This window comes from Peromyscus leucopus, chromosome 7 (assembly GCF_004664715.2).
Source record: "Peromyscus leucopus breed LL Stock chromosome 7, UCI_PerLeu_2.1, whole genome shotgun sequence".
NCBI lineage: Eukaryota > Metazoa > Chordata > Mammalia > Rodentia > Cricetidae > Peromyscus > Peromyscus leucopus.
This window is the reverse complement of record NC_051069.1, coordinates 62,114,713-62,141,729: the sequence shown is the minus strand read 5'-3', so window position 1 is coordinate 62,141,729 and position 27,017 is coordinate 62,114,713. Positions and strand designations below refer to the sequence as shown.

The window sequence follows — 27,017 nt, the reverse complement described above, 5'->3', positions numbered from 1 at the left end:
TCACACCGGACAAGAAGGACTTCCAAATTGGCCCTTTCATTCTAATGAGTGGCATAATAAAACCACTAGGCTATAAAAACTATTTTTTTCAGTTTCATACATTTTCTGATGTATGTTACCCAGGAGAGAGAATGACACGTTTGGAGAAGAATGCACAAGCTCAGTAGGCCTCTGAGCACCAATAAGGCTGAGAGAGCAGCAGCGTGTCTGTGTGGATGGTGGGAGGGTCAGATGAGAAAGGTGTTGCCTTTGGTTTAAAGGTGTTCTCCTTAAACCACACAGTGAGGATGCTTATACAGAGATCTCCCCAAATGTCTTTGCTCCCTTGCTCTCTTGGGGTCAGATGGTTTGGGAGGTCCCTAGATCTATCTAGAAATACTTGGAGTTTTGTTTTGTTATGCCTTTATTGAAGTGGTAATAACTGACCTGAGGGCCTTACACGTGTAACCTCGGCCCTCGGAAATCTTAAGTCGAAAATCCTACTGGAGAGGCTTGCCTACACACTGCAAGGTGCTGGAACTTAAAAGCTCCCCTTTAAGGCATGAATATATTTCATCATGTCATATCCTGGCCAGAGCCCAGCCCCCAGCCTGCCCTAACAAATTTAACAAATCCACACAAAAACTCAGGCTTACAGCCTCCTGGCCTGCTGGGTAGCGCTGAAGTGAGTGTGAATGGATAGGATAGAGTTGGAAGAAGATGGGAGGTGACGCAGTGGTACCTCAGCCCTCTGAGGGCCACATCCAAGCAATGAGCATGAGGTTGCTGGACAGGATTGGCACTGTAACTTCTAAAGGCTTCAATATACACATGTGTCCTCCTGGGACCTTTATCTCTTACTCTCCAGTTTCTAGTCATGTAGCTCAGTACCAAGTTCTGCTGTAAAGGCTCATGTCCTAACTTTGTCTGTAAAGGCTTGTTGTAAATAGGCATCACCAATACCTACTTCAACTTTTTCTTCAAGAACTGATAATTAATTTTTTCCGTAAACCAACAAGTATAATAAACAAATAAGGATTATTTATTCTTAAGACATCCAACTTGATTTGGTTTGATTGATTGGTTGCCTGATTGATCAATGCAGGGGGCTGAGCCCAGAATCACAAGAGTACTAGGCATACATTCTACTCCTACATGTCCAGTCCTTGATATTTCGTTATATGTGTATATTGAGAAATAATCAACATATACAAGCTAATTAGTCTATTTGTCTTCCTTCCTTTCTTTTTAATGATGAGAACATGTAAGACCTCTTAGCAAACTTTAAATGCTCTAATCAGATCTCCAGAACCCATTTATCTTGCAAACTGACACTCCTTACTCCTTAACCAGCAAGTGCTCATCTTCCATCCTTCTCTCAGTCCTGGTACTACCATTCTGCCCTCTGCTTCTGTGAACTCGACACTCCTAGAGTCCATATATGGGCAAGATCTTCCAGAATTTGTCTTTCTGTATCTGGCATATTTAGCTTAGCATAACATCTCTGGGACCACTCATGTCACAAATGAAGGATTTCCTTTTTTTTAATAACAAATGAAATTCCATATATTATGTATATATAGCTCTCTTTACCCATCCGTGGACATTTAGAGTGCTTGCATCCCTTGGTAATTGTGAATAATGTTACCATGAACATGGGGTGCAGATATTTCCTTAAAAGGCAAATAGCATTTCTTTGGGATGTATATCCAAGGAGTGCCTTGACTTCTCAGGGCACTTCTGCTTGTCTGCCTTTGCTGGCTTACCTCCTCACAGTCCAGCCTCCTCTGGTAGAAGACACAGCTCTGGAGTCAGCACAGAGTCCCTGCAGTACTCCTTTCACTTCCTGTTCCAGGGGCTATTTGCTAACTCATGAGTGCCTTGGGTGAGGCTTCACTCTCAGAGATGATCATCTACAGTCATGATGGCAGGTCACCTGACCATATCAGCCTGGTGACTTCTGCTACGGAAGCCACTTTGGGCACTGAGGACTGAGCACAAGACACATTGCAGGCTTCACACCATCAAGTGGCTCTTTGCCTTCTCTTACTCAACCCTCCAGCTGCCAGATGCTGCTTCTGGGTTGGTTTGTAAGAAGCCACTTAAGCAGCTGTTCTCACTCCCACCTAAAATACACCAACTGAGAAATCTGCAAGAATGTGAATGAAATCATTCTGAGCCTTCTGCAAAAGAGGAAGAGAAAATAAGAAGTTCAATAACCTCAGAACATGACTTAGGCTTTTTCAGATTATTAGGAAAGGTGTGGGCAGCTTATTTTGCTGTAAATTTACTGTGGTTTCAGCAATGCCTACTGTTTTGGGGAATGGTTTCATTTCCTTTTTGATGGTCAGTAATAGTCACATTAAAGTCAAGACACTGAAAAAAATAATCTGCAGACAACAAATCAACTCTGAATTGCACAATAGCATAGGATCAATTTAATGACAAGTTTTATATAACTAGCACATAGTATAAAGATTGTATTCTCCATGCATCAAATTGTCCCCAAATATGGGACTTTTTTTTTTTTGTCAGCTCAGCAGTCTGGTCACATGCCCTGTTCTCCTCACAGTGTTATACAGTATCATACCATTCTATTACCTGTCAATCAGGTGAGTGAGATACAGCCCAATTGTGGGATGCTTGCTAAGACGTGTGAGGTCTGGGGTTCAATCACAATATGTCACCAGAAGCATCTTGACTTCTTACTGACTTTCTTCTTCTTCTTCTTCCTTTTTTTTTTTGTTTTGAATCAATGAGCTTTATTGGAATTGCCTATAAGATTTGGGGTAAGCAGTTGCTTATTGGAGCATAAGGAACTCAAACAGTTGTTATCATGAAACTCAAAAAAAAAAAAAAAGCATGTGTTAAAGCTCATGAATAATGCACAAGGCAGACCTGTAAGTATATCTACAAGTTAAAGAGCATCCTATCTTTATGACTAAAATCCTCTTCTAAGGGGCATGACTTCTGAGTTTCTTCGTTTGAGTTATGAACACTGAATGCTATCAGTTTCAGGGGTTTCTTGAAGCTGAAGCTTGAAGCTCTTGAGTGGTGTATTTCCTGCCTTAAGCAGCTTCCATTCAAAATGGATCATTATAGTCTCCAGGAAACTGTTACACAACAGCATAAACTTCAGTTTTCTCCATTTTGTATTCATTATTAAGTATTTGAGCTTGAACATGTAAAAAATTTTAATGTAAAGTGTCTTCTATTTTCACAATTTTCATCTGCATAAACACTTGATGTTCTGAACCATTTGAACATAACTTAAAGGCTTTCGCAAGTTTCTCATGTTCATAATGATTCTCTAGTGTGGATTCTCAAGTGTAGGTAAGAACAGAGTTTGGTTAAATCACATGTCAAATTATTTCCCATGAAAACTTGTCTCACCAGTATGAATTTTCAGATGTTTTCTTAGACCTAGGAGGCAAGTAAAGACTTTTCCTCATATGTTGCATCTGTAACTTTTCTTTCCTGTATGAATACTTTGATATGTTCTTAGAGTGATTTTGTAGATAAAATGTTTCTTATATTGACTACTATGGTGGTTTAAATAGGTATGGCACCCATGTACTCATGTGATTCAATGCTTTGCCCATAGGGAGTGGAACTATTAGGTGTGGCCTTGTTGGAAGAATTGTTTCACCACTGAGGCAGGCACTGAGGTCTCACATATGCTCAAGCCACACCTAATACATAGCTCACTTCCTGCTGCCAGAGGATAAAGATGTAGAACTCTCAGCTCCTTCTCTAGCACCATATCTCTGCCTCCATGTCACTGTGCTTACCGATGTGAGTCTAATAGACAAAAGCTTTGAAACTATAAGCCAGCCCCAATTAAAAGTTTTCCTTTAAGAGTTGCCATGGTCATGGTGTCTCTTCTATGTAGTAAATCCAAACTAAAATAACTACACCTGTAAGGTTTCTCTCCTGAATGAATTCTCTAATGTATTCTCAGAAATGTGCAAACAGTAAAGGATTTCTCACATTTGCTACATTTGTAAGGTTTCTATTTTGTATGTATACTCTGATGTGTTCATCTTGTTCTTCTGTTGGCTAAGTGGTGGCATCTGACTGTAACCCTATGACCCTGCATTCAACAACCTGTTGCTCAGGCAATGGCCTGGTGGGATTTCTGCCACAGCCATCACATGTAGTTTTTAACTAAGTCTCCATTGCTGTATTTCCCAATAAAGACTCAGGAATAAGATGTTAGGGTGAAAATTGGCTAGTTAAGAGAGGGCAGGAAGCAACCAGCTGACCTTCCTTTTTGGCCAGAGACCCAGCAAGAGAGTGTCTCTCCAACCATTCCAAACCAAAAACACCAAGAAACTCCAAGTCGTTCCCTACTCCTTCCCATGTGTCTGTTTTCCACACTCCTCCATACTCTTGGTGACAATTTCATGTCAACGAATTCCAGGCCCCAGCCCCGTACATAGTTGATTTTAATATATTGATTTCAGAGTGAGATCAAATATCCCACAACATATTCTGAGATGAGCAATTAGTAAAGGATTTCTCATGTTCACTACATTTCTAAAGTTTCTTAAATGTATATATTCTCTAATGAGTTCCAAGCTTCTCTTTCAATGTAACGGATTTCTATCATTCAATACATTATGTAATGTTTCTTAGCTGTATGAGTTTTCAGATGTTTTCTAAGATCTGAGCCCTGTATAAATAATTTGTCACATTCACTACATTTATAAGGTTTCTCACCTGTATGAATTCTCTGATGCATTTTAAGACTGCCTTTCTGGGTAAAAGATTTGTCACATTCACTACATTTGTAAGGCTTCTCTCCTGTATGAAGTCTCTGATGAGTTCTAAGATTTTCTTTCTTAGACAAGGATTTGTCACATTCACTACATTTGTAAGGTTTCTCTCCTGTGTGGATTATCTGATGAGTTCTAAGACGGCTTTCTGTGGTGAAGGATTTGTTACATTCACTACATTTGTAAGTCTCCCCTCTGTGGATTCTCTGATGTATTCTAAGAGAGGAGTCACATGTAAAGGATTTGCAACATACACTACATTTATAAGGATCCTCTTCTGTGTGGTTTCTCTGATGAGTTCTAAGATAGCCTTTTCTGGTAAAGGACTTGTCACATTCACTACATTTGTAAGGTTTCTCTCCTATGTGGATCCTGTAATGTCTTGCAAAGTGTGATGTATGATAAAAGCAATTACCACCTTTTGTACATTTGTAGGGTTTTTCTCTAAAATGGATAATGTAATGTACTTTGAATTGTGAAAAATACACAAAGTATTTACTACATTTTGTACATCCACAGGGTTTTTCTCTAGGATGGGCTGTCTGATGTCTAATGAGATTTGAGTGAGTCTTGAGGCATTTTCCACGTTTTCTGCATTGGTGTGGTTTCTTCCCACTATCAGTTTGTTTCAGTGTGATTTCTGTGTTAGAGTCAAAAGATGTATCATACTCCATATTTTTGTGTTCTTCCTTTCCTGTGTGATTTCTTTGATTTCGGCTAATGATGGAACACAAATTTAAACAGTTTACACAGTCTGTATATTTGCAAAGTTCTTCTCCAGCATTCCCACTTTTGTGTCTGTTGAGGTTTAAGGCGTCAACAGAGGCATCTCTGTGGTTACCAACGCTGTACTTGTTATTTTCTGCAGCATCCCTTGTGTCATAAGGTCTACATTGGCTGGACTCATGAATCACTTTGCCAAACTCATTACATTTACAAGACTTCTCTTTGATGTTTTCATGATCATGGATGAAATGTTTTGTGTCTTGATGAAAGACCTTCTCATATTTACCACATATGCGATGGTTCTCCACAAAGAGTAGGTTGTTGTAATTCTGCAACATCACATCCATGTACAAAGCCCTCTGAGCAGTTTAGACATTCCCATTCTTCCTGGGAGATGTCAACAGTCACATCCCTGAATGATAACAGACCCTGGGGAGCATTCACCACAGAAGCATTCATTCTTCCTGTTGCTCTTCTTTGAGTTTCTAATATGCACTAAATCCCCCCTCTGTCAAGTCAGTAGCCACACTGAAGGACTTCTATAACAACAAACCCTGGATCCTTTGCTACTGTCTCCTCTCTCTTCACCATGCAGGGTTCTTTGTTCTGATTCACAGGTGAGCAGGACTCACTGAGCAATGTGAGACTTGTATATGGAAAAGGGAATCTTCAGAAAGCACCTGGAACTTTCCATGTAACAAAGACGAAAGAAGAAAACACTTGGGAGGTTCCAGGGCCGCTGGGCTGCGGTTCCCGCCACTGCGCTGCTGACTGGTGACTTTGCCAGGCCGCCCCGTGCGTGCGGCCACTGCGGCTCCCGGGAGATTTCAGGTCCCCGCGACACCCCGCTGTGTCCTCCTCATGCAGTTCGGGACAAAGCGGCAACACGAGTTCAACAAAGAACGGTGGAAATCGCTGTCGATTCAGCATGGTTCCCTGAAGCGGCTCTGCCGGCGCCGCCCAATGCATGGCTGCCCTTACTGACTTTCTATCACTAGATGTGGCAGCATTGTATCATGGGCTTTCCCAGAATCCTTTGAGTCCCAGTTCCCTGCACCTCATCTGACAAAATGTGACCTGAGTTTCTTCTGGGTTTGAAGAAAAAATGCAGCTGCTCTGGGAAGAGGTGCAGAAAATCTCTATTTATTCAATGGCTGGTGCTAAGACAGGGTCAGATGAGATGGGTAAGATTTCTTTCTGATGAAAAATAGGAATTGGGCTCTTTCCTAAGAGACACTTCTTAATAATAAAAAAAAAAGTCCTATTAATAACCAATGATTAGGGAAAGCACAGAAACCTTTAAAAAGCCTCTGAATAGAATCACTAACTAAATAAAATGACTTGGTTATAGTTACATGGATTATTCACTTTGGAAAATCCATTGAGATGAGTAACATGATTTGCACATTTTCCAGTCTGTATATGATATATCAAACAATTTACCTAAAAAAGGTTCAGTTCCCTCACCAGCTAGTTGGCTCGCTGGGTTATGAACACTCTCTGAGCTTCAAATTCCTCTTTTGAGGAAAATGAAGACAACCGCAACAGCTTAGCATCATTAAGATGAAATGAAGTGTGTACGGAAGTGTCCATCCCAGTGCTTGCCACTCAGGATGGACCTTCACAGTTAGACCCTGTCTTCTCTGCATCCGGGTCACATCTCCATGACTTTTGCTAGGCTTGAGTCTCCTAGAGTCAAGGGAAGATCTACTGGACTAGAGTTGCTGAAGGATGAAAAGTCATCTGTGCCACCGTGAGGAGCCAAAGCCAGCTGGGCCCTGGTGATCTTGGGAAACAGTGAGAGTATGAAGGACCATAACCGAAAACAGCCAAATCTGCAGCTGAGGTGCCAATGGTAATAAAAGGGCTTGCAGCTGGAATCACACACTTTGTTCACCGTGGAGGTTCTTCCCATAGGAAAATAGAGTCAAGTCAAGCCACCGTAATATGAAATATCAAAACACTGGGATTCCCCCTGGATGGTCAGAGCAGGGAATTCAAGTTTCCTTTTCAGTACCAGTCTTACAGGAATGTTTGCTTGACTCATGAAAACCCAGTCAATGGCTCCTTTCATATGTTCCATTTCCCAATTTTGGAAAACGGAGATGTTCTGAGGTGAGCAGCAAGTAGCACTGGCTCGCCCTTCCTAAATTACTTCCCTGGAGTTTCCTGTTCTCTGCTGCTTGGCAGCCTCGGGAATCTGGCGAGAGTTCATGAAAGAATATTTGCATGATCAATAGCTCTCGATGGTCTTAATCATCTCTGCTTTTCAGTGCCTTTTTCACACTCAAATAGCCCTGGCAGAAGGCTGCACTTTGGGGTGCTTACTTGATTACTTTAGAGATCTTTCTGTGTCACACACAGTCAGTTCAGTGTTCCCCACACACTGGACAGCATTGGACAGGCTGTGGTTTCCATTGTATTGCACCATCTTAAACCTCTGCAAAGTCACAATGCAAAGTCACAATCCCATCAACCTGTCACTTAAAGAAAAGAACATTTATCATTTAAAGGGATGTATTGCTTAACCTCAGAAGATTCTTGCCTCAAATGTGAAACTGTCATATGATGTTAAGGTCCTAGCCTTGATTCAGCAGGACATCTGGCTGTGTCTGCCCTGGTGCCTTGTGGTCAGGAGCCAGCCTCTAGCCTCCAGGGTAGAGTAAGAAAGGGGAGTAGATGCAGGAGAGGCTGACCTCCTGCCTCAGTATCTTTCTTTATAGTTGCTTCAGAACAGTGGCTGGTGTTGACAAGGGCTTCTGGATTCTCACCTGTCGGTGTGGTGATACCATGTTTGTGCTGGTTTGCTTGTTTTGAGACAGGATCTCTTGCAGCTTGTTCTGGCCTTGAACTTCTGAATCTCCCACTTCCATCTCCCAAGTCATAGAGTTACAGGCTTATGTTACCAAACCCCACAGAATGCTCTTCCTACCCCATGGACGTGGGGACAGGAGCATGGAAGCTGCCCAGGTTGCGATTTGCACTTGATTTCTGCCTTTGCATCAATCATTGCCCTAACAATGTATAGAGTTTAAGTATATAAAGTACAAAATGTATAGAGAAAGAATCAGAGAAATCTATGTAAACAGATTCTGTTCTGCAGAACAAAGCAGGAGGGACCTCCTTCCACATTATTCACATATGTGTGTGCACACAATTGCATGACTGTATGTGTAAACACAGGATAATCAAGGGGGGAAATTCTGATTGTAATTAGATAGTTGGTTGAGAGGCGCCAGAGAGCAGAAGACAATGGGTTATTCAACGAAGGGACAGAGGAGAAAGGGGATGTATACAGACCTAGAACAAACAATGGAAGGACCTACTCTGTGGAAACGGAAGGTGCCTTTTCTAAGAACCACACACATGGTGTGACTTTATGCCTACGAAAGAGCGACCTGTGTACATGTGCATAGTGGAAGTCATAGGAGACGATGAGTGGTGGTCTCGCACTTCGAAAGGAATTGCATTTGATTCTTTTTCTTCGTTTTGTAGTACAAATATTTTGTGGCTGGCATGCATTGCTTAAATAATCAGAAAAAATATTTAAAATCTTATAATGAGAAAAAGAAAATAAAAGACCTAGAGTGAGATTAAGAAAAAAAATCTCGTCTTCAGCTCAGGTGGCATTTCACATTCTTCATGCATGATTCTAGTTTCCTCAGAAAAGAGATGTGGAAAACATATAACTGCAGCTTCTGTCATTTGTCCTAGTTATGCAGACCCAGTGAGACCCGGCATCACCAGGTAGAAGCTAAGAGGAGTGACCCCACGGAGCTCCGTGAACACAGTTAAGTCAGTCACAGGTGCTAAAGCGCTGAGCAGAGGTTGCTAGCTGCTCCGATGGGCCTTGAAGACAAGAAGGAGGTCATGAGAGGAGGTCTCATAGGAGTTAGCATGCTAGAATCTGGAGCACAGACTGTACTTGGATGGATGGGAGATAGGATCACTCTTTCCAGAAGCGAAGGAGAACGTGACTAGAGGCACGAAGTCCTCCTTGAATTTCCTTGAATTATGTATGTCTAGGATAGTATCTAGGATTTATCTAGAATAAAAACTTAGACATTATCGCCCATTGTGAGTTTGCAATTATAAATGGACTACATGACTCACTCTCCTATGAAGAGCTCGTTAATCACCTCACTGACCGCTGTTAAGAAGGAAGTTCCTGACTCTGAGTGGATCTTCTACAACTGACCTGGGTTGGAAAATCCCAAAAGATTTGCCCTTCCTCATGAAACTAAGATATGAAACCTGAGCTCATGAGAAGGCTTGTGCTAAGTAAAGAAGGGCCTCTCTGTTTCATCTCTGTTTATCTGAAGTGAGTGAGGCAGCCAAGGAGGCAGAGAGAATCCTCTCCTGTGGCAGCTCAACTCCCGAAGTCTTCATCCTTTGCCCACTTGTGTTTTCTTTCTGACTCCAGCTTCCTCCTTCTTGAGTTCACACCGGCCTTCCCTCGGCACAGCCTGTGTGTTTCCTCTTCTGTGCGACCTGCATGGTCTAGTTCTAGTCAAGACAGTGGCAAAGACAGGTGAGCTGAGACAACAGACAGCTTCCAGTGAAGAACACTCATTCAAAAGCCGTTTCCCTACTCAACTACCCGCAGTGTGCCTAGATCTACCATTAGAGTCAAAGAGTTTCCAGTTTTCAGTAGAAGGCGGCACCTTGGCACACTGAAGCTATGACTGTGAACATGTTCATGGCCCACACAACTCAAGGAGCCATTGGATAATACCTTTAAGGAGCATTTGTTCAAGTTCAGCAGAGTGCAGCAGAAATCCCTCAAAGTCCAGGTTTGCTTGGGAAGGAATGGCTCAAGGTTTGGGCTGGACAGTGAGCATTTATAGCTTTACCTTAGGTTCCTCATGTGCAGAGTTTGAATATGTGCATGGAAAAGGACCCTGTGGTCCAGACGCCTGTGCTGCTTCATTGATGTCACATCGATGGGCTTTTTGTTCTTTTTTTCCTTCAGTTCATTTAAAGTCAAACTTGTATTTGTTAACTGTCTAGTGGTACTATTCCTTTGTGTCTTTGAAGGCTACAGAGTGACCTACTATTATATCAATAAATCACAATCACGGCAATTGAAGAAACATTGAGATTCAGCCACTGGGGAGTTTTGCCTCCTCCTGATGCTCTATCAGCCTGGGTGGCTGTTCTGTTTCCGTAACTGCTGCTTCCTGGGCATGCTTTGCTTCCAGAATGTTGGCTGCAATGGAACCCTGCACCCACTGTCTCTCTGCCTCCTGTGACCATTCCACTGTGGGGTCTCCACATCCTCAGATTCCATGCAGAGGTGCTTCCTCAGTTCTTCATGGTGCCAGAACCCACAGTCTCTCCTGCGGCTTTCAGTATCGTTTAGTTTAGGAGGAACCCTTTCCTATCTCCCTTCTCCTCTCCCTCTCCCCTCTGTTTTCCCTTCTCTCCCTCCCCCATTCACCTGCCTCTATCCCTTCTTCCTCATTTCCTTCTTCTATTCTCTTTTCTTTGCCACACTTGCAGTTGAACCCAGGGCCTTGTGCATGTCAGAGAAGTGCTCTGCCACTGAATCATACCCCCAGTTCCTAAAAATCACCTTTTCTCTTAAAATAGAAATTGAACATCACTAAATTTAGGCTCCTGGAAAGAAGTTAGACTGTTAACACCGTGCTTGTGGTCACGACGCTAAAGTAAGACACAAAGAGCCTCCCAGCTGCTTGAGTGGGGCTTGAAGGAAAGGGGAGACACAGGAGGAAATAACTTATTAGCTGAAAGCCTACTTGGGCTCATTCTTGTGGAGAACTGTGCAGACTGCTTCTGACTCACTCTCTTCTCTCTAGCCATTGGCTTGTTATTTTCTGAGTCCATCTGAGCGGTGGTTATACTCAGTCAGTCCCTCCTGAGAAGAGTGATATTCTCTAATGGCATAACCCAGATCTCCCAGCTTCATAGATGTTGTCTCAAAAGTTTTTATTATTCCCTGGGGAGATTCCACTTAACACAAGTGGTTTTGCCTTCCCAGTAGGATAGAGAACAGGCATCCTCAAGACGACAATGCCATCTCCAATCAGGTAAAAACTGGTCATCAGAGGCAAAACAATTTAGCTCATTCTGTATCAAGGAGAGATACCTACAACTAACCAATAACAGAAACACAGCACATCTCTGGTTCTAACTGGTATGGAGCAATAACTAGAATGTTTAAAATGCCACTTACGAGAAGTATTAATAAATGTCGAGAAATGCTTCTCCAGGTGTAACACGAGGAAAAAATGCGTCAGGCCCAATGCTGACGAGTGTCTCGTAGTCTCTTGTCTAATCCTCACAATAGTCATGCATAGACAGGAAAACTCACCTTAAATAACCTGAGAGAATCACACAGCTCGTAGGCAACGTTGCTGAGGTTTGAGGCCAGGTCTGTTTCCATTAAACCTGGCTCCAGAGTCAAAGTCAGGTTACACATTTGAGTCACAGATCACTGCCCCACATATTCATCTTGTTATTGGAGAAGAAGAATAAGCAGGCACGCACGCATGCACGCACACACACACACGCACACACACTCAAACACTCACACTGTTTTATTTATGATTCTAGGATTGAACCTAGGTTCAATGTGAACATAATGAGCACTCTCTCCCTGAATTACAACTCCAATCCTAGAATAGGATAAACAAACCTCTCCAACAGCAGATACACAAGAACCACATCTCCGTTCTTGGGATCCCCACTTCCAGCTGTATTTTGTCTCTTAGCTTACATTTGTTTGCAAGGGAGCCCTTTGCTAGGGAAAGGGTCGCATGGTGCTCTGTGTCTCTCCACTTCTTTCGTCTACTTCCCTTCTCCGGGCTGCAGCATTGTGATAGTTACCATTCCTCAACTCCGCACACTCAAGGTTATTGCCAACTCTGTAACTTCCTACATGGGAGAGTGTCTTTGAGCTAGAGAGCTCTCTGGTATAGTCTTGGGAGGAGCCGTGATGCAGAAGGCGGTAGAGCATGCCCTTTGAAGGGCCAGTTATTCACATGTTCTCTGACTTATAAAGGCAGATTGAGTAGCAGAGCAGTGTCCAGTCCATGTGGTCAGGAGTCGCACTCAGCACCAGCCACTGCGATCTCCAGGAGGGTGGTGTTTCTTGTTGATGGTAAATGTCCTTATAGTTGAGACAGAGGCTGATAGAGGAACTCAAAACCTTTCTGTAAAAGAAGGCTTTAAATAATTGTATTTAACTTGTTATTTGGAAGAACCTTTCTCCATTACAAGAAAATAAAAATGGATAAAGATGGATGGAGTAGCAATAATCAGGGCGTGGTGAGGAGACCCCAGGATGCCTCCTGGAGAAACTCACTTCCTTTTCCAAGACTCCTATCTTTTCATCCACTAAAGCAGGAAGTTTAAGCAACCAGGTTTCTTCCTGCATGGACAAGCCATTGGTGTGTGAAAGGTCAGGGAAGGCATTTCTCTGTGTGTTTTGGGAGCATAGCTCCTTCCTGGTCTTTTCTGGAAACCATGCTTCAGTTTGCCTCTGGATTCCTGGGGAATGACACTGCAAATGGCCCCGGGCATCGCTGATAGACCCTCAACTGTCCTGATGTCTGTCTAAGGATGAAGCCATAACCAGATTCACGCACTTGTGGAAACTTTGTTATAAAATATGCCTTCTACTTAAGGAAATTCTGAGGAACACTGTCATTCTGTGCATGAAGAACTCATGCCATTTTCTGCATTTCCATAAACATGCTCTTGTGTTGAGCATCAGGTCTTGCTTAGGTGAGCATCTTGTTGAATTTTCACGGGTGCAGCTTCACTATCATAGACGGGAGACATCATCTCACAGCAGGGTCCTAGACCTCCGGCTCTTCAGTGTTTTCCCCTCTGCTGTGGTGGTCTCTGAGCCTCAGGCGTAGGATTGCATTGTCGGCAATCTTTACCGTGTGCCAAGCCATCGGCTCACTACTTTTCCCTATTATTTAATGTGATATTTATAACCATTCTTGATGTAGAAACACTTTTTACTCCAACTTTACCAATGGAAACCTCATCTTGGAGAGGGTAATGTGACAGCTTGAGGTCATAAAACTACAGATAAGCTGCTTGAGCAGGTCGCCCGAGTCTAGGAATTAAGTTGATAACCTCTCAGTGCCCTGTAGCTGCCCATGGAGTCTTTATCTCCTTACACTTGACCAGCTTGGAGCAGCCAGTGATTAAGACACAGGGAACCAAAGTGCGGGTGTGTTCATCTACTCTCATTTCTGCTCAGGGTTCTCTCACCTCTTAGGATCCGTGCTGTCCCCGTGTATCTTGTATCCTACGTGCATGAGACATTTCCTGCAACTCTTCCAAGAAGTGAATTCTGTCTTGCTGTGGATGAGATCAGTTCTTACTTTCAGTGAATCATGGATATACCCTCCTGTGTGATTGCTCCTACCAGGAAGCTAAATTTCCGATGTCCTTATTGTTCTCCAGCCAGATTCAGTGATAAGTACTTACTGGGTATCTATTACCCTCAAGGTAGTTTTCAACACCAGGAAAACAAAACAAACAAACAACAACAAAATGAAAACCCTCCATTTTCCCACTTTCTAGCCCAACACAGTTGTGTTCCTCTTATGATTCTTGAGTAAATTCAGTATTTGAAAGGATTTTCTTACGATATTCACCACATTATCATTCTCTGTATGGATCTTTGAGCTTGATTCACTTACAAATCCAATGTTTGATATTCCCCGTTAGGTCAAAGGGCAGGGACGGATAACAGTGGGCGGCTGTCCCATCACTAGAGAGCCTAATTCACTGTCTCAACAGCATAAGGAGCTTAATGAGTACTGTCCTCATTTCAGATGGAACACCCCAAAATCAAGCCACAGACTAGGAAAGAGGCAGGGTTTGGTAAGGATACAGGCATGGTGTGGTGGCGGGGGTGGGGATGGGGGCAGTGCTCCTTCTCTTCCTATCCGAGAAGAGTCCAGAGCTCTAAGATCTTTAGGAAAGGGGAAGAAAGGAGAACAATGCATAGGACATATGTGTGTGAAGAAGCCATACTGAATCTGTTGTTTTGTATGATTACCTAAAAATCAATATTTGTTTGTTTGTTTATTATTAGGTATGTCCCTGTGTGTGCATGCATGCTGTAGTAGGCATGTGGAGGCCAGAGGACACTTCCAATCATCTGTCCTCACCTTCGACCACATGGGCTCCTGGAGATCACACTCAGATATCAGGCTTGGGAGCAAGTGTCTTTGCCTTCTAAAGCCCTAAAAATTAATTAAAATTAACATTAGGAAGTTAGCCAGCATGTCCCAAGTCTAGGGAGACTGGAGGGACAAGTGTCTAAATTATAACTCACATGTACCCCCATACATTTCATCTAGAAGCGGCTGGAGGTGGATTAAAGAGGTCAAGCAGAGCCCTGACCACACTGCAGCCGCATTCCAAAACTCTGCTTTGAGAGTTCTACTATCTGATTTGTAAGTGTTTCCATTCTTTAAACACGTCATCAACTGAGAGTGGAAATGTACAAATGGGGTGGTTGAGTCGGGGATAGGGGAAGTGTAACTAGAGTTTTCCTACCTTGCCCACAGTCAGGACAAATCCCTCTCACCCGCCAGTCCCACAGCCACTCAGACCCGACCAAGTAAACACAGAGACTTATATTGCTTACAAACTGTATGGCCGTGGCAGGCTTCTTGCTAACCGTTCTTATATCTTAAATTAATCCATTTCCATAAATCTATACCTTGCCACATGGCTCGTGGCTTCCCGGCGTCTTCACATGGTTTTTGTCATGGCGGCGGGGCAGTGTCTCCTTCCGCCTTCCTGTTCTTTCTTTTCTCTTCTCTATTAGTCCTGCCTATACTTCCTGCCTAGCCACTGGCCAATCAGTGTTTTATTTATTGACCAATCAGAGCAATTTGACATACAGACCATCCCACAGCAGGGAAGGAGATGGGGAGCCTTCGGAGGCAAAGCCCCCCACTTCAGGCAATATGGACAATGAGGAAGTCAGCTCCAGAATCTTTCCAGACATCCAGCTGGGCTTGGGTTTCAGCTCCAGTGTCTGAAGATCTCAGCACACACAAGAACCTAAGCCTGCACACAGAGCAAGCATCAAAGCATGCTGATGCTATGAACTTTCCCTTGTATTTAAATCAACATTTAAAAATTCATGTATTCTAGCAAAAATACTTTCTTCACACATTCTTTTAAAATTTCCTTTAAAGCACCTCATCTATAATGGGTGTAAGGAAATCAGAGAAAGGACTATTGACAACATCAAGCTTTCCAAACTCTAGTGATGGAGTTGCCTTTGAGTGCTTGATAGAGTTGTTGTTCTTGTGTCTTACCTGCACTAATGGTAGACGTTCAGGCTCACCAGTCACTTTGAGGAAGTACACTAGAGATGCTGAGGTGAGGGATGAGTTAGGTGACACTTTGACCCACAGTTAGTTCACATGACTCTGAAGTAAAGAAAGGGATGATATCAACTGTGAGTCAGTCAGGATTTCACGTTCACAGATCCAGGCTAAAGGGCTATATAAAGCGGACTTTAGGGGAACTTGCAGTAAGGGAGCAGAGTGACCAGCAGACTCTGCCGAAAGGACCTCCTGCTCACAATGAAGTTCCTCGTGCTGATGGTGGTCTTGCAGGTGTCTGTCTCTGGGGCCATTCCTGTGAATGAAACAAAATTTGCTGAGGTAAGTATTGACAGGATTGCCCTGGTTGAGCCTGTGTCTGTAATATTTACTGAATTTGCAAGCTTTATTTTGAAAAGTACTATTTGATTTGAAAATTAGCATAAATAGCTGTTTTCTTTTTGGCATGTTTTGTTTTCTATAGAGGAATGTCAGAATGAAGTGATGATTTAAAAGAATCTTATTAAATTGGTGAATAATTGTGCCATCTACAAAAAGCTTTGGGTGAATAATTTTAGCTCAATATTCTTGGAGTACACTTAAGATGGAGCACTGTATTTTGATTCCCCACCCCATTTTGTCTTTTGTTTGCAGTAGTAATTTAATGTCCATTAATGATGTGAGATTTGGGCACGGCTTAATCTACGCAGATGCTTCAAATTTTCATGATAGTTACAGCATGCCCCTCTATGCTCGTTTACCTCAGATGCTTATTCCTAAGTATTTTGAAATAAGATTTGAAAAAATAGTACCTTTTTATAATGAAATAAAATGGAGCCCCTATTTTCTAAAATTACATACACCCCTTTTTGAGACAGGGTCTGCTGTGTTGTCTAGTCTGGCCTTGAACTTGTGGCCTCAGGTGGTCCTTCTGTATTGGCCTCCTCAGCACTTGGCTCTATTTTCTAACCTTATTTTTACTTTGTTTATCCAAGTCTTCCATTGTGTCAAGATTTTCCCCAAAGCTGTGGCTCAAGTCCAGACCTTCGAGCATGCCAGGCACATGCTCTAACACTGAGCTACCTCTCCCAACTCAGGAAAGTTTTCATGCCAGCCTAAATGGCTATAAATCTATAGACAATATAGACTTTGCCACTTACAGTGTGCCCTTATACACTAGATGCCAAAATGGTGCTAAAAACCCAGAGGCAAGTCTGAAGAAGTAGAATAATAAATAGTTTTCCCACTGGGCTTTTGGGAATCTGACTAATTATTTATGACATATTTAAATAGCATAGGAAGTTAAATTTTTTTCTTCCTTGTAATTGATTGTCTCAATCATAATAATGTAGGCTGTGATGAGAACACCTGGTCCAGGAGCACCAGCCTGCTGCTGACCATGCTTGCAGGTCTGACGGAAACCTGGCAGTGGGCACGTGTGCACCACAACTATATGCATTACTTGTGTTTTGTCCAGGAGTACTTGACGAGATATTACAGCTTTCAAGAGGACAGAATTCTGAAGACAAAATCCAAAACCAATGGAAACACTCTAGAAGAAAAAATCCAGGAAATGCAGCAGTTTTTTGGGCTGGAAGTGACTGGGCAACTGGACAGCCCGACTCTGGTGATAATGCACACACCTCGATGTGGCGTGCCTGATGTACAGTATCGTATGGCAGTGCCAGGGAGGTCACGATGGATGAAGCGTCACCTCACCTACAGGTAATGTCAGTGTATGCCAGTGAACTCTACTTTCCCAAGGGTGTGGCTTCTAGAAGCCTAAAACTTTTAGTTACAAGAAAGTTTTAAATCTAAGAGTAGCCTCTGTAAGTTGTTAGCACTATAGCATTCATTGTTTCCAGGCTGGTATGATGGCTCAGTGGAGAAAGCGCTTGTCATACAGCCATGAGGATCAGAGTTCGGGTTCCAAGAAGCCATGTAAAAGCCATTGTAGGCATGGTGGCTGCCGTAATCCCAGCACATGGGAGGCAGAAATAAGGGATGCCCAGGGCAAGCTGGCTAGCTAGACTAGCAGAATCAGGTTCTCTGGTTTTAGTTGAGAGACCCTGCCTCAATAAGCAAAGTGGAGCGTGACTGAGGAAGACATCTGAGTCAACTGCAGACGTCTACACGCACACACATGTACGCACTACACACACACCTACACACATAGGAACTCCTTATCTCTAAGAGGAAAGTTGCTCACTGAAAGAAGACTGGCACTATTTGCCTGTTAGTCAGAGCAGAAAAGCTGCAAACAAACAGAATGAAACAATCCAATTCAGAATAGAGATAAGACAGAAGTCTGCAGAATATTAAAGATGGATAAATGTGAAATTGGGGCACAATGGGTATTTGTGTTTATGAAAGTGAATCTTTTACAATAATTACTAGTAAAATATAATAAGAGGAAATTAAATTACATTTTGATTGATTAGGAAAAGGTTTCCAAAGAAAAAGTGGTTTGAACTTCAACAAACTTGTTTTCACGTGGACTGTGAGTATGTGAGGAAGTTCTTCCTGCAGGCGTGTGTGCAGAACTGAGAGGCTAGAAGAGACAAGATTAACCCTTGGTGTCCTGGTTGTTCTCCTCGTTTTTTAACATAGGATCTATAATTACACACCTGACATGAAGCGTGAGGATGTGGACAACATACTTCAGAAAGCTTTTCAAGTCTGGAGTGATGTGACCCCTCTGAGATTCAGGAAGATTTATTCAGGCGAGGCTGACATCATGATACGCTTTGCATTTGGAGGTACAGGACCTGAGCTTCCCCGTGCCATTTGTCAGGCTGTGTGACAATCATTTACGACACCATGTGATGCACCAAGTGCTGTGCCCTGTGGTGCTGTCATTTGTCATGCCGTGGGACAGATGTAGCTGACTAATGACGTTCTTTCCTTTTAAAAAGCTCATGGAGACCCCAATCCTTTTGATGGCAGAGGTGGTACAATAGCCCATGCTTTTTACCCTGGACCTGGTATCCAAGGAGATGCACATTTTGATGAGGCAGAAATCTGGAGTAAAAGTTCTCAAGGTAGGAGAGAAGGAAAAATGAAAACTAACTATAACTAAATTTAAGATAGGTTCTGATCTTGAAAGAATAGATTCTGACAAAATATTATAGTCTTAAATAACAAATTCTGATTGTTCACCTCTAAATCAAATTTAATATTTTATGTATTTAGTCCAATTTGTCCTCATTGCAAATCATGGGTATTGGGTATGATTGTGTTAGAGATCGTCTGTAAGAATCATCAAGATTATATGAACAAGTTCTGTACTGTAAACTCTTGGAAAGGTGAAAGCTGCTGTTTGAGTTTTGACCAGTAAAATCTATAAACTTAAAAGCAAACACTAATTCTGTGATTGATTATATGTTACCAATTTCTTAGATTCATGATGACCTGCAAAGATATTTATAGAATATTTACAGATCCCTGTGGAGAAGTACAAGCTCATATGTAGTCTTGGAGCCTTGCATGGTCTTGGGATACCATTTCCAGAATATCCAATCAATCAATTGGGACTATAACTCACCATCCCACTCAGATAATGGGGACTGAGGTTAACCTATTATTTATTATATATTATTTATTATTAGAGGTAATCCCTAGTCTAAGAAAATTTAAGCCATCATCTCAACAGCTTTTCTAATATTTCTTGGAAATTCTCAATTATACAATTCATTTATGTTGAAAACATAGGGAGAAATTCAAGTGTGGTCTCTCCACCCTGGATGCCCCTTCTCTGGCTGATTTTTTTTCATGTGAGGTATAGCTATATTTTCACATATACCATGTCTGCCCCAGGAAGGTAGACACATATCTAAAGCTTGGACACACAACCTAGAGCTTATCACTTTTTGGATAAGGACATTTTGAAGGCTGCAGGAGAATGTCATATATGATCCAGTACTTGCTGAACTACAAATCCTCAACCAGACATGCTCCATGTGTCTGAGTTTTTTCCAGGGATATTTGAAGGCTGCTTGTAAGCTCTTCAAGTAAGAATGCTTTGGAGTTCTAATGGACCCTAGAAACGTAAATCAATGCAGCTGCTCTCACCTGAAGAGATGAAATAAAAGTCAGTGGCAAGTCTGTGGAAAATCAGGGACTAGAACATGTACTATTGGCTCCTGGCCTTACTTTTAAAATTGACTTGACTCTATATTTTAAAAAAGGTGATTCTGAAAATTCTATGTGGCCCAGGCTGGCCTTGAACTCATTCATGGTTCTTCTATGTCACCTTCCTGAGTTGGGATACAGGCATGCAGTACCATGCCCAGTATTGATGTATTGTTTTGAACCAGTAATGAAGAGTCTGATCAATGCTTGCTGAGTTTCTGTTATGGTGTTGAGTGATATTTTTTATTCAGAGACAAAAAGGGCAAATTCTACCCAGGAGCATATGACCTAACAGAAACAGCAGACAAGCAGAAAGTCCCTGTTTGAAGATCAGGACTGATGAGAGTTAACTTTACAAAACATTATGACCTTGAATTCCTAGGCTCAGCCAGTCCCCCTGTCTCAGCCTCCTGAGTGGTTAGAACAACAGACACATAACATTGTTCCCAGCTTTAAGAAATGTGAGGTACCAAACATATCTGTGACTTTTGTTTTGGAAGATTCATGCCAGAACATATTCCATTTGTCTGGCAATGAAATGGTCCACAACTGTAGACAATTTTGGCTCCAAAGAGACAGTTTCAGACATTTTCAGTTGAAAACAGAAGTGGGGACTCATACCTCCACGGAGTGGTGCAACTAGCGATGTCTGAATGTCTGTAACAGAGGATTGCTCTGACAATACTTCTGTAGCCTATAATGACAACAACATTGAGACTGAGAAAAGCTATTGGAAAGAGTGGGGAAGTAAGTAAAGGATTCTCAAATGTTCCCTCTGCTGTGTTAGATGTTGTATTATTTCCTTCAAAATGACAAGACAATGGGCTGGCGAGATGGCTCAGAGGTTAAGAGACCACACTGAGCGTATAGAGGACCTGAGTTCTATTCCCAACACCCGGGTCATGCAGCTCACAACTGCCTGTAACACTAGCCCCAGGCAGATCCAACAACTCTGGCCTCTGCAGGCACCTGCACTCAAGTGGCACAGCACATTCACAGTGGGATGACATTCAGCCACTAAAGGATGGACTCCTATCACATAGATGGAACTGGGTTATGAGTAAAAAGATCAGGCATAGGAAGATGACAACCACACTGTCTCATTCATATTGAGACATGAGAAAAGTTAATCTCACAAAGCTGAGAACAGAATGGCAGTTACCAGTAGCCGAGGAGAAAGGGGAGGCAGGTGGGTAATGGTTGATCCATTAGTACTAAGTCACAGTTAGGAGCATGGAGCCCTACTCTTGGCTCTGAGGCAGCAATACAACTATAGACAATAATAGGGTACTATTTATTTCAAAAGGCTGGAAGAAAGCATTTTGAGTGTTTTTGCCACAAATAAATGGTACATATTTGAAGAGATAGATATATTTATTCTATCTTAAACATTATGCAGTAAGTGTAGGCATCAAAACATCACACAGTACCCCACAAACATGTAAAATTTCATGTATGAATTAAATAAAAAGTGATAGTCTATTTTACAACTTTATTCTTTTACCTTCTTGCCTCTTAGACACAAACCTGTTCCTTGTCGCTGTTCATGAGCTTGGCCATTCCTTGGGGCTGCAGCATTCCAACAATCCAAAAGCAATAATGTACCCCAGCTATGGTTTCCTTGACCCCAACACATTCCGCCTCTCTGCTGATGACATACGCAGCATTCAGTCCCTCTATGGTAAGTCAAACCTCATAATTTGCTGTACAAGGCCATGCATGTTTATGAATAATCTCTGATATCTATATTTGGAAAATCTGATTATCTCATTTTGAAGCCTGTGTGTATACCCTGTGAGGACAGGCTTCAGAGACACTGTCTTCATTTTGTCTCACGTTTGGAATGTTTCCTAACAGTGGTACCACGGCTCTGTTGATTGGGCTTCCAGAGAAAGGAAATTCAATTATTCTTGTCCGTGATGATGCAGCTCACCAGGACAAAATCTTCTGGGCATGCTTCTCATGAATTTCATAAGAAACACAACTGTTTTTTATTTTCCTTTAAGAAACAGAATATTTAAAAAGGCTAGCTTTTCCTTTTACAAAATTCCCCCAAATGAACATCAAAATGTATTTTCAGGACCCCCAGTGAAAAAACCACTCTTGGCAAATCCTAGCAGTCCACCATCAACTGTCTGTCAGCAAAGCTTGAGGTTTGATGCTGTCACAACAATGGGAGATAAAATCCTTTTCTTTAAAGATCGGTATGATTATTTTCATATCTAATCAATGTTATGGGCTGTATGGTTAAATTTGTTAGTTTTTTAAATTTGTTTGTTATGGGGTGTTTTTTGGTCAGATTTTTGAAAGGATGTAGATCAAATTTGTAAGGCAGGAACATGGACTTGATTCCCAAGTTTTGGAGACATCTTAGATTTTTGAAGAACTGGCATGATGTTGTTTGTGTTGACTAGGAAGCTAGTGTGTGAAAAAAATTAAATTTGTAGTAGGAATCTGGCTGGAAATTAAAAGACAGGAAGTGGAGAAGCCCAGGTAAAAATGGTGAGGTCTCAGTGGTTGGGGAGATGGTTCTGTTGGCAAGGTACTTACTTGGTGTTCAAAGAAGAGGACCTGAGATGAATCCCCAGCACTCACATAGGAATGCCCGGGGCAGCTGCAGACTGTGAATCCCAGTGCAGGGGAAGGACAGCAGGGTCGCCGGGGCTTGTGGAGTCTAAACCAGTTTCAGTGAACCCAAAAGTTCCAGGCTCAATGAGAACACATCTCAAAAGACAAGCATGGGACAGTGGTTGAGGAAGAAACCTGTGGCCTCCACACACATGTGTACAAACACACATACATATACATGAACACCTACACACACACACACACACACACACACACACACACACACACACACACACACATGCATGCACACACAAATAAAGTCTGGAATTAAGGCCTTGAAAAAGCCCCTGTGTTGACTTCCTTACATACTTGGAGAATTCCAGAATGACTCCCAGTCTCTGTTTTGGAGCAGAAATGGAGACAGATGCTGGGTTGTGGGGAAGGCAGTGAGGAAAGCTAATGTGTGGGAGGCAGGATAGATGCTTCTTCTTTTGAGATTATAAAACAGTTTTTAAAACAGATTTATAAAACCAACTAACAGGTTGTGAGACCTCACTAGAATCTTAGATCCCTGGAATCCAGGTTCTGGGTATTTCTTTTTTTGTGTTTCCTGTTTAAGTCATTGTCATTATCTGAACTGATTAAAGTTCTCTTTCATGGTCCTGTTATGCAGAAATCCATGGAATAGAGTATGAAAATAAACACTGAATCATTTCACAAGTTCCCATTTGTGTTTTGGAGAATATGAGTCTACGGCAATTTTTCGTATATATTGAATGCCTTTCCTGTCAGGTTCCTCTGGTGGAAGCGTCCTTGGAGTCAAGCCACCAACGTTACTACAATCTCTTCCATGTGGCCAACCATCCCATCTGGTATTCAAGCTGCTTGTGAGACTGGAGGCAGAAATCAGCTCTTTCTTTTTAAAGGTAACTCCAATGCTTGGTTCTGCCACTGAGAACACTTTAAGGAAAAGAATCAGTGAAGGAAAGGGTACCACTTTTTGTAGATAGAGACTAAAGACAGCACTCTAAACTTCTGTAATCATGGCTCTGAATGGTAAGTTGATGTACAAGCTCAACTATACAAGAAATACGCCCAACCTTTGGGATAGGTTATGAAATATGAGATGATGGAACTTAAAAGCATAATCTCATGGTTACCCCCTTCCCACTCCAGCACAAATAAAATTAATTTGAGGACTCTGCACAAGAGAAATGTTTTATAGTAAGTCAGTATTTTTATTATTATTATTTTATTTTATTTTTTTGGTGCGACTCTGTTGTTCCCTCTGTCTTTGTCCTCACAGATGACAAGTACTGGTTAATAAACAACTTAGTACCAAAGCCACACTACCCCAGGAGCATATACTCTCTGGGCTTCCCCAAGTCTGTGAAGAAGGTCGATGCAGCTGTCTTTGATCCGGTTCTCCGTAAGGTCTACTTCTTTGTGGATAAACAATGCTGGAGGTGAGGCCCCATGGCTGGTACCCTGTCCACTAAGGTTTGTGAGGCGGCACAGGACGGAATTTCCAGAAGGCAGTTTTTCTATGACAGTTTCAAATACCTTTGTCTTTCTTGTGGGGGCAGCAAGAGGGAATGGGTCTAAAACAGTCACTGTCCGCCTGGTTCTCTTCTCCGGGCCTTTGGTTTCTGAAATATTTTCATTCTGGAGAGTGTCTGGACTCCAAGACTCCTTCCGGTAATTGGTGACCCCAGAACACAAAATAAGGAACCTTCCCCTGAGTGACAGAGAGGCAGGGGGAGACGAGGAGCTCATTCCAGTGGTAGCCTGGTTGTCTTACCTAATGTCGAAGGAGAGGAATCATCGTCCCTGTCCCCTTCTGAGGAAAACAGCAGGAGCTGCATTGCTTGCATGTTGACATAAGACACAGCAGAGAGTACTAAGATGGTAAAACCTCTGTGTTTTCTTGAATCTTTAAAATTCAAAATCTCATTTCAACTGAACGTCACATATTTGCCACATAAATTGGTGTGCCAACTTTAGCCTTCCTTGAGAAAGAGGACTTATGATTTCACCAAATAAGACTTTCTGGAGAGGTGACAAACAGGTATAATGTATTACAATCCAACATTCCTAAAAATTCATCTGATGACAGGCTCCCCTTTACACTTCCAACCGACCAAAGAATTTCCTTTTCCTAAATGCCAGAGGACCAGTGTCGAGCAAGCAACAGTTGGAGAACTAAATCGAGTGGGAAATAAGATAACAAGCATGTTCAATTGCCATGTGGAAGTCTAGAGAAAACTGACTCTTTTCACGCAGTGGTAAAAGAGACTTTATAGGGGAAAAGTACAGAGACAACTAGCCAAACTAGTGAAAACACATGAACTGTGGACCACAAGCTGAGGAGCCCCCATGGTACCGGACTAGGCCCTCTGGATAAGCAAGAAAGTTCTTTAGCTTGAACTGTATTGGGGGCCCAGGCAGTGGGATCGGGGACCTGTCCCTAGTGCATGAGCTGGCTTTTTGGAGCTTAGTGCCTATGGTGAGACACTTTGCACAGCCTTGGTGAAGGGGGAGGGGCTTGGACCTGCCTCAACTGAATCTACCAGGCTCTGCTGACTCCCCATAGGAGGCCTTGACTTGGAGGAGGTGGGAATGAGGGGTGGGTTAGTGGGAGGAAAGCTGGGGGGGGCAGGAGGAGGGAGGAGAGGGGTATCTGTAGTTGGTATGTAAAATGAATAGAAAAATCTTTTAATTAAAAAAATAAAGTAATGCACTAGAGTGCATATTAATTGAAAGAGAGACTTTATGGAAATACTAGGACCTCACTCTCCAGTGTGGACATGATGTGTTTTACTTTTAGTTTTTCTTTAACATGGATGTTCAAAACCCATTGGTTCTGTGACTCTTTAGCCCTGTTTCTTTTCACCATGGGAGAAAATCAATAATTATGTGTCTTGCTAGAAAGGATTTTCAAAAATGGTGACAGGCAGCTAAGTCATTGGGCCAGTGAGTGCTGTCACACAAGTACCACGCCCTCTTCAACGCCGAGCTGCAGGGGACCCTGGGAGGGTGGGCAAGTTTGACTGGAGTCACCGTCCAAGTTTTGACTCCTGTGGTAACTTAGGGAAAATCAGCCAACTGTTTCGGTCTTTGAATTTTTCATGAGTACATTTAAAACACTTTCAGGAAAGGTGAATATGTGCTTCGTGTTGATGAAGTCCGTATTCTCATTGTGCTGCTGCTGGCTATTTCCTCCCACAGGTATGATGTGAGGCGACAGTCCATGGACCCTACCTACCCCAAACCTATTTCCACACACTTCCCAGGAATTGGGCCTAAAATTGATGCAGTGTTCTATTTCACAAGTAAGTAGCTGGGGAAAAGATTAGGAACCACATTTTCAAGTACGATGATGCAGACTGGGGTCCAGAGTGGGTGTAAGGTGCTCCAGTTCGTGGTATGAATATGTTCAACTTCAGCCTGAGCAAACTTGTCTGTTGGTGTCACAGAACTAAGATACAGCCCACGTTGTGTGAGATGAGCTGCACAACACATCTAACAGGAACGGAGATCAGCATTTGTTCCTTCTCTCCTGAGGGGACCAACATTTGAAAACAGATCTGAGTTCTCCCTAGCCTTTTCCTCCTTCAGGATCCCTGTGTGCTTGACCTGGACCCTGTGTCCTCTCTTGAGACTCCACCCAGAGAGTGACTAGCTGGGGGTGAGAGCAGGGCTCACTGACAAGGGCCCCAACATTGACATCTCAATCGCACCTTCGGTAGTCCAGATAACCTTTAAAATCAGCTCTAAGTTTTAAAGAAACACAAGGAAGGATTAAAGGATTGGGTTTGTTTCCATTTTAGGACGCTATTACATCTTCCAAGGAGCCAATCAACTGGAATACAACCCCCTACTGCGTCGGGTCACCAAAAAGCTGGAAAGTACAAGCTGGTTTGATTGTTAGGAATGATGCAGTTAAGAGTGTTGGCCAGTTCTTCAGTTTAATAAGTACTTAGCACACGTTCACTGTGTGCTCAAGGTGTAACTGCATGGCAGTAATGTAACATGAAATAAGGTGAGGTGTACAGGCCACAGATAAATATTTACACAGAAAAATGCTTTCTACAAAGTTTAACCTCTTTTGGTACATTTTTCACTTGATTCAATTCTTAATTTTGAAATCAGCTATCTCCAAAGGCAGCCAGGTTTATCTGTAGGTGTTTTCTAACAACCACAAGTGGGAAATTAGAATTACTTCCTTGTCTTTACTGAAATTTAATATGTATTATTTTGTCAAATAAATTTAAAGAAAGTAGTTGGCTTTTGATTTTTTCTTTAGAAAATGTCGTGCATGTGTGCGTGTGCATATGTGTGTGTGTGCACGTGTGCATATGTGTGTGCGTGCGTGTGTGCGTCTGCGTATGTGCGTGTGTGTTGATTGCATGTGTGTATGCGCACCACGTGTGTGCAGTGCTGGAGAGGTCGGAAGAGGGCATCCGATCCCTAGACACCGGGGTTACAGGTGCTTATGTGCAGC

At 42.4% G+C, this 27,017-nt stretch overlaps 1 protein-coding gene across 1 annotated transcript; it reads left to right on the top strand.

Annotated features, from left to right (window-relative positions):
* Positions 1 to 16,003: 16,003 nt before the first annotated feature.
* Positions 16,004 to 26,795, top strand: Mmp12 (matrix metallopeptidase 12). Its single transcript, XM_028890981.2, has 10 exons — positions 16,004 to 16,156; positions 17,292 to 17,539; positions 18,425 to 18,573; positions 18,730 to 18,855; positions 21,465 to 21,626; positions 22,026 to 22,149; positions 23,306 to 23,439; positions 23,820 to 23,979; positions 25,742 to 25,845; positions 26,344 to 26,795. The coding sequence occupies exons 1-10, from the start codon at positions 16,076 to 16,078 to the stop codon at positions 26,442 to 26,444; spliced, it is 1,389 nt and encodes a 462-aa protein (XP_028746814.1). The 5' UTR covers positions 16,004 to 16,075; the 3' UTR covers positions 26,445 to 26,795.
* Positions 26,796 to 27,017: the final 222 nt, after the last annotated feature.

Bases quoted from the DNA above. Each gene is read 5' to 3' on its own strand.
- Mmp12 (XM_028890981.2), top strand. From the start codon at position 16,076: ATGAAGTTCCTCGTGCTGATGGTGGTCTTGCAGGTGTCTGTCTCTGGG. The intron at 16,157-17,291 runs GTAAGTATTGAC...TGTTTTGTCCAG, and splicing joins ATGAAACAAAATTTGCTGAG to GAGTACTTGACGAGATATTA. The intron at 22,150-23,305 runs GTATGATTATTT...CTTTCCTGTCAG, and splicing joins ATCCTTTTCTTTAAAGATCG to GTTCCTCTGGTGGAAGCGTC.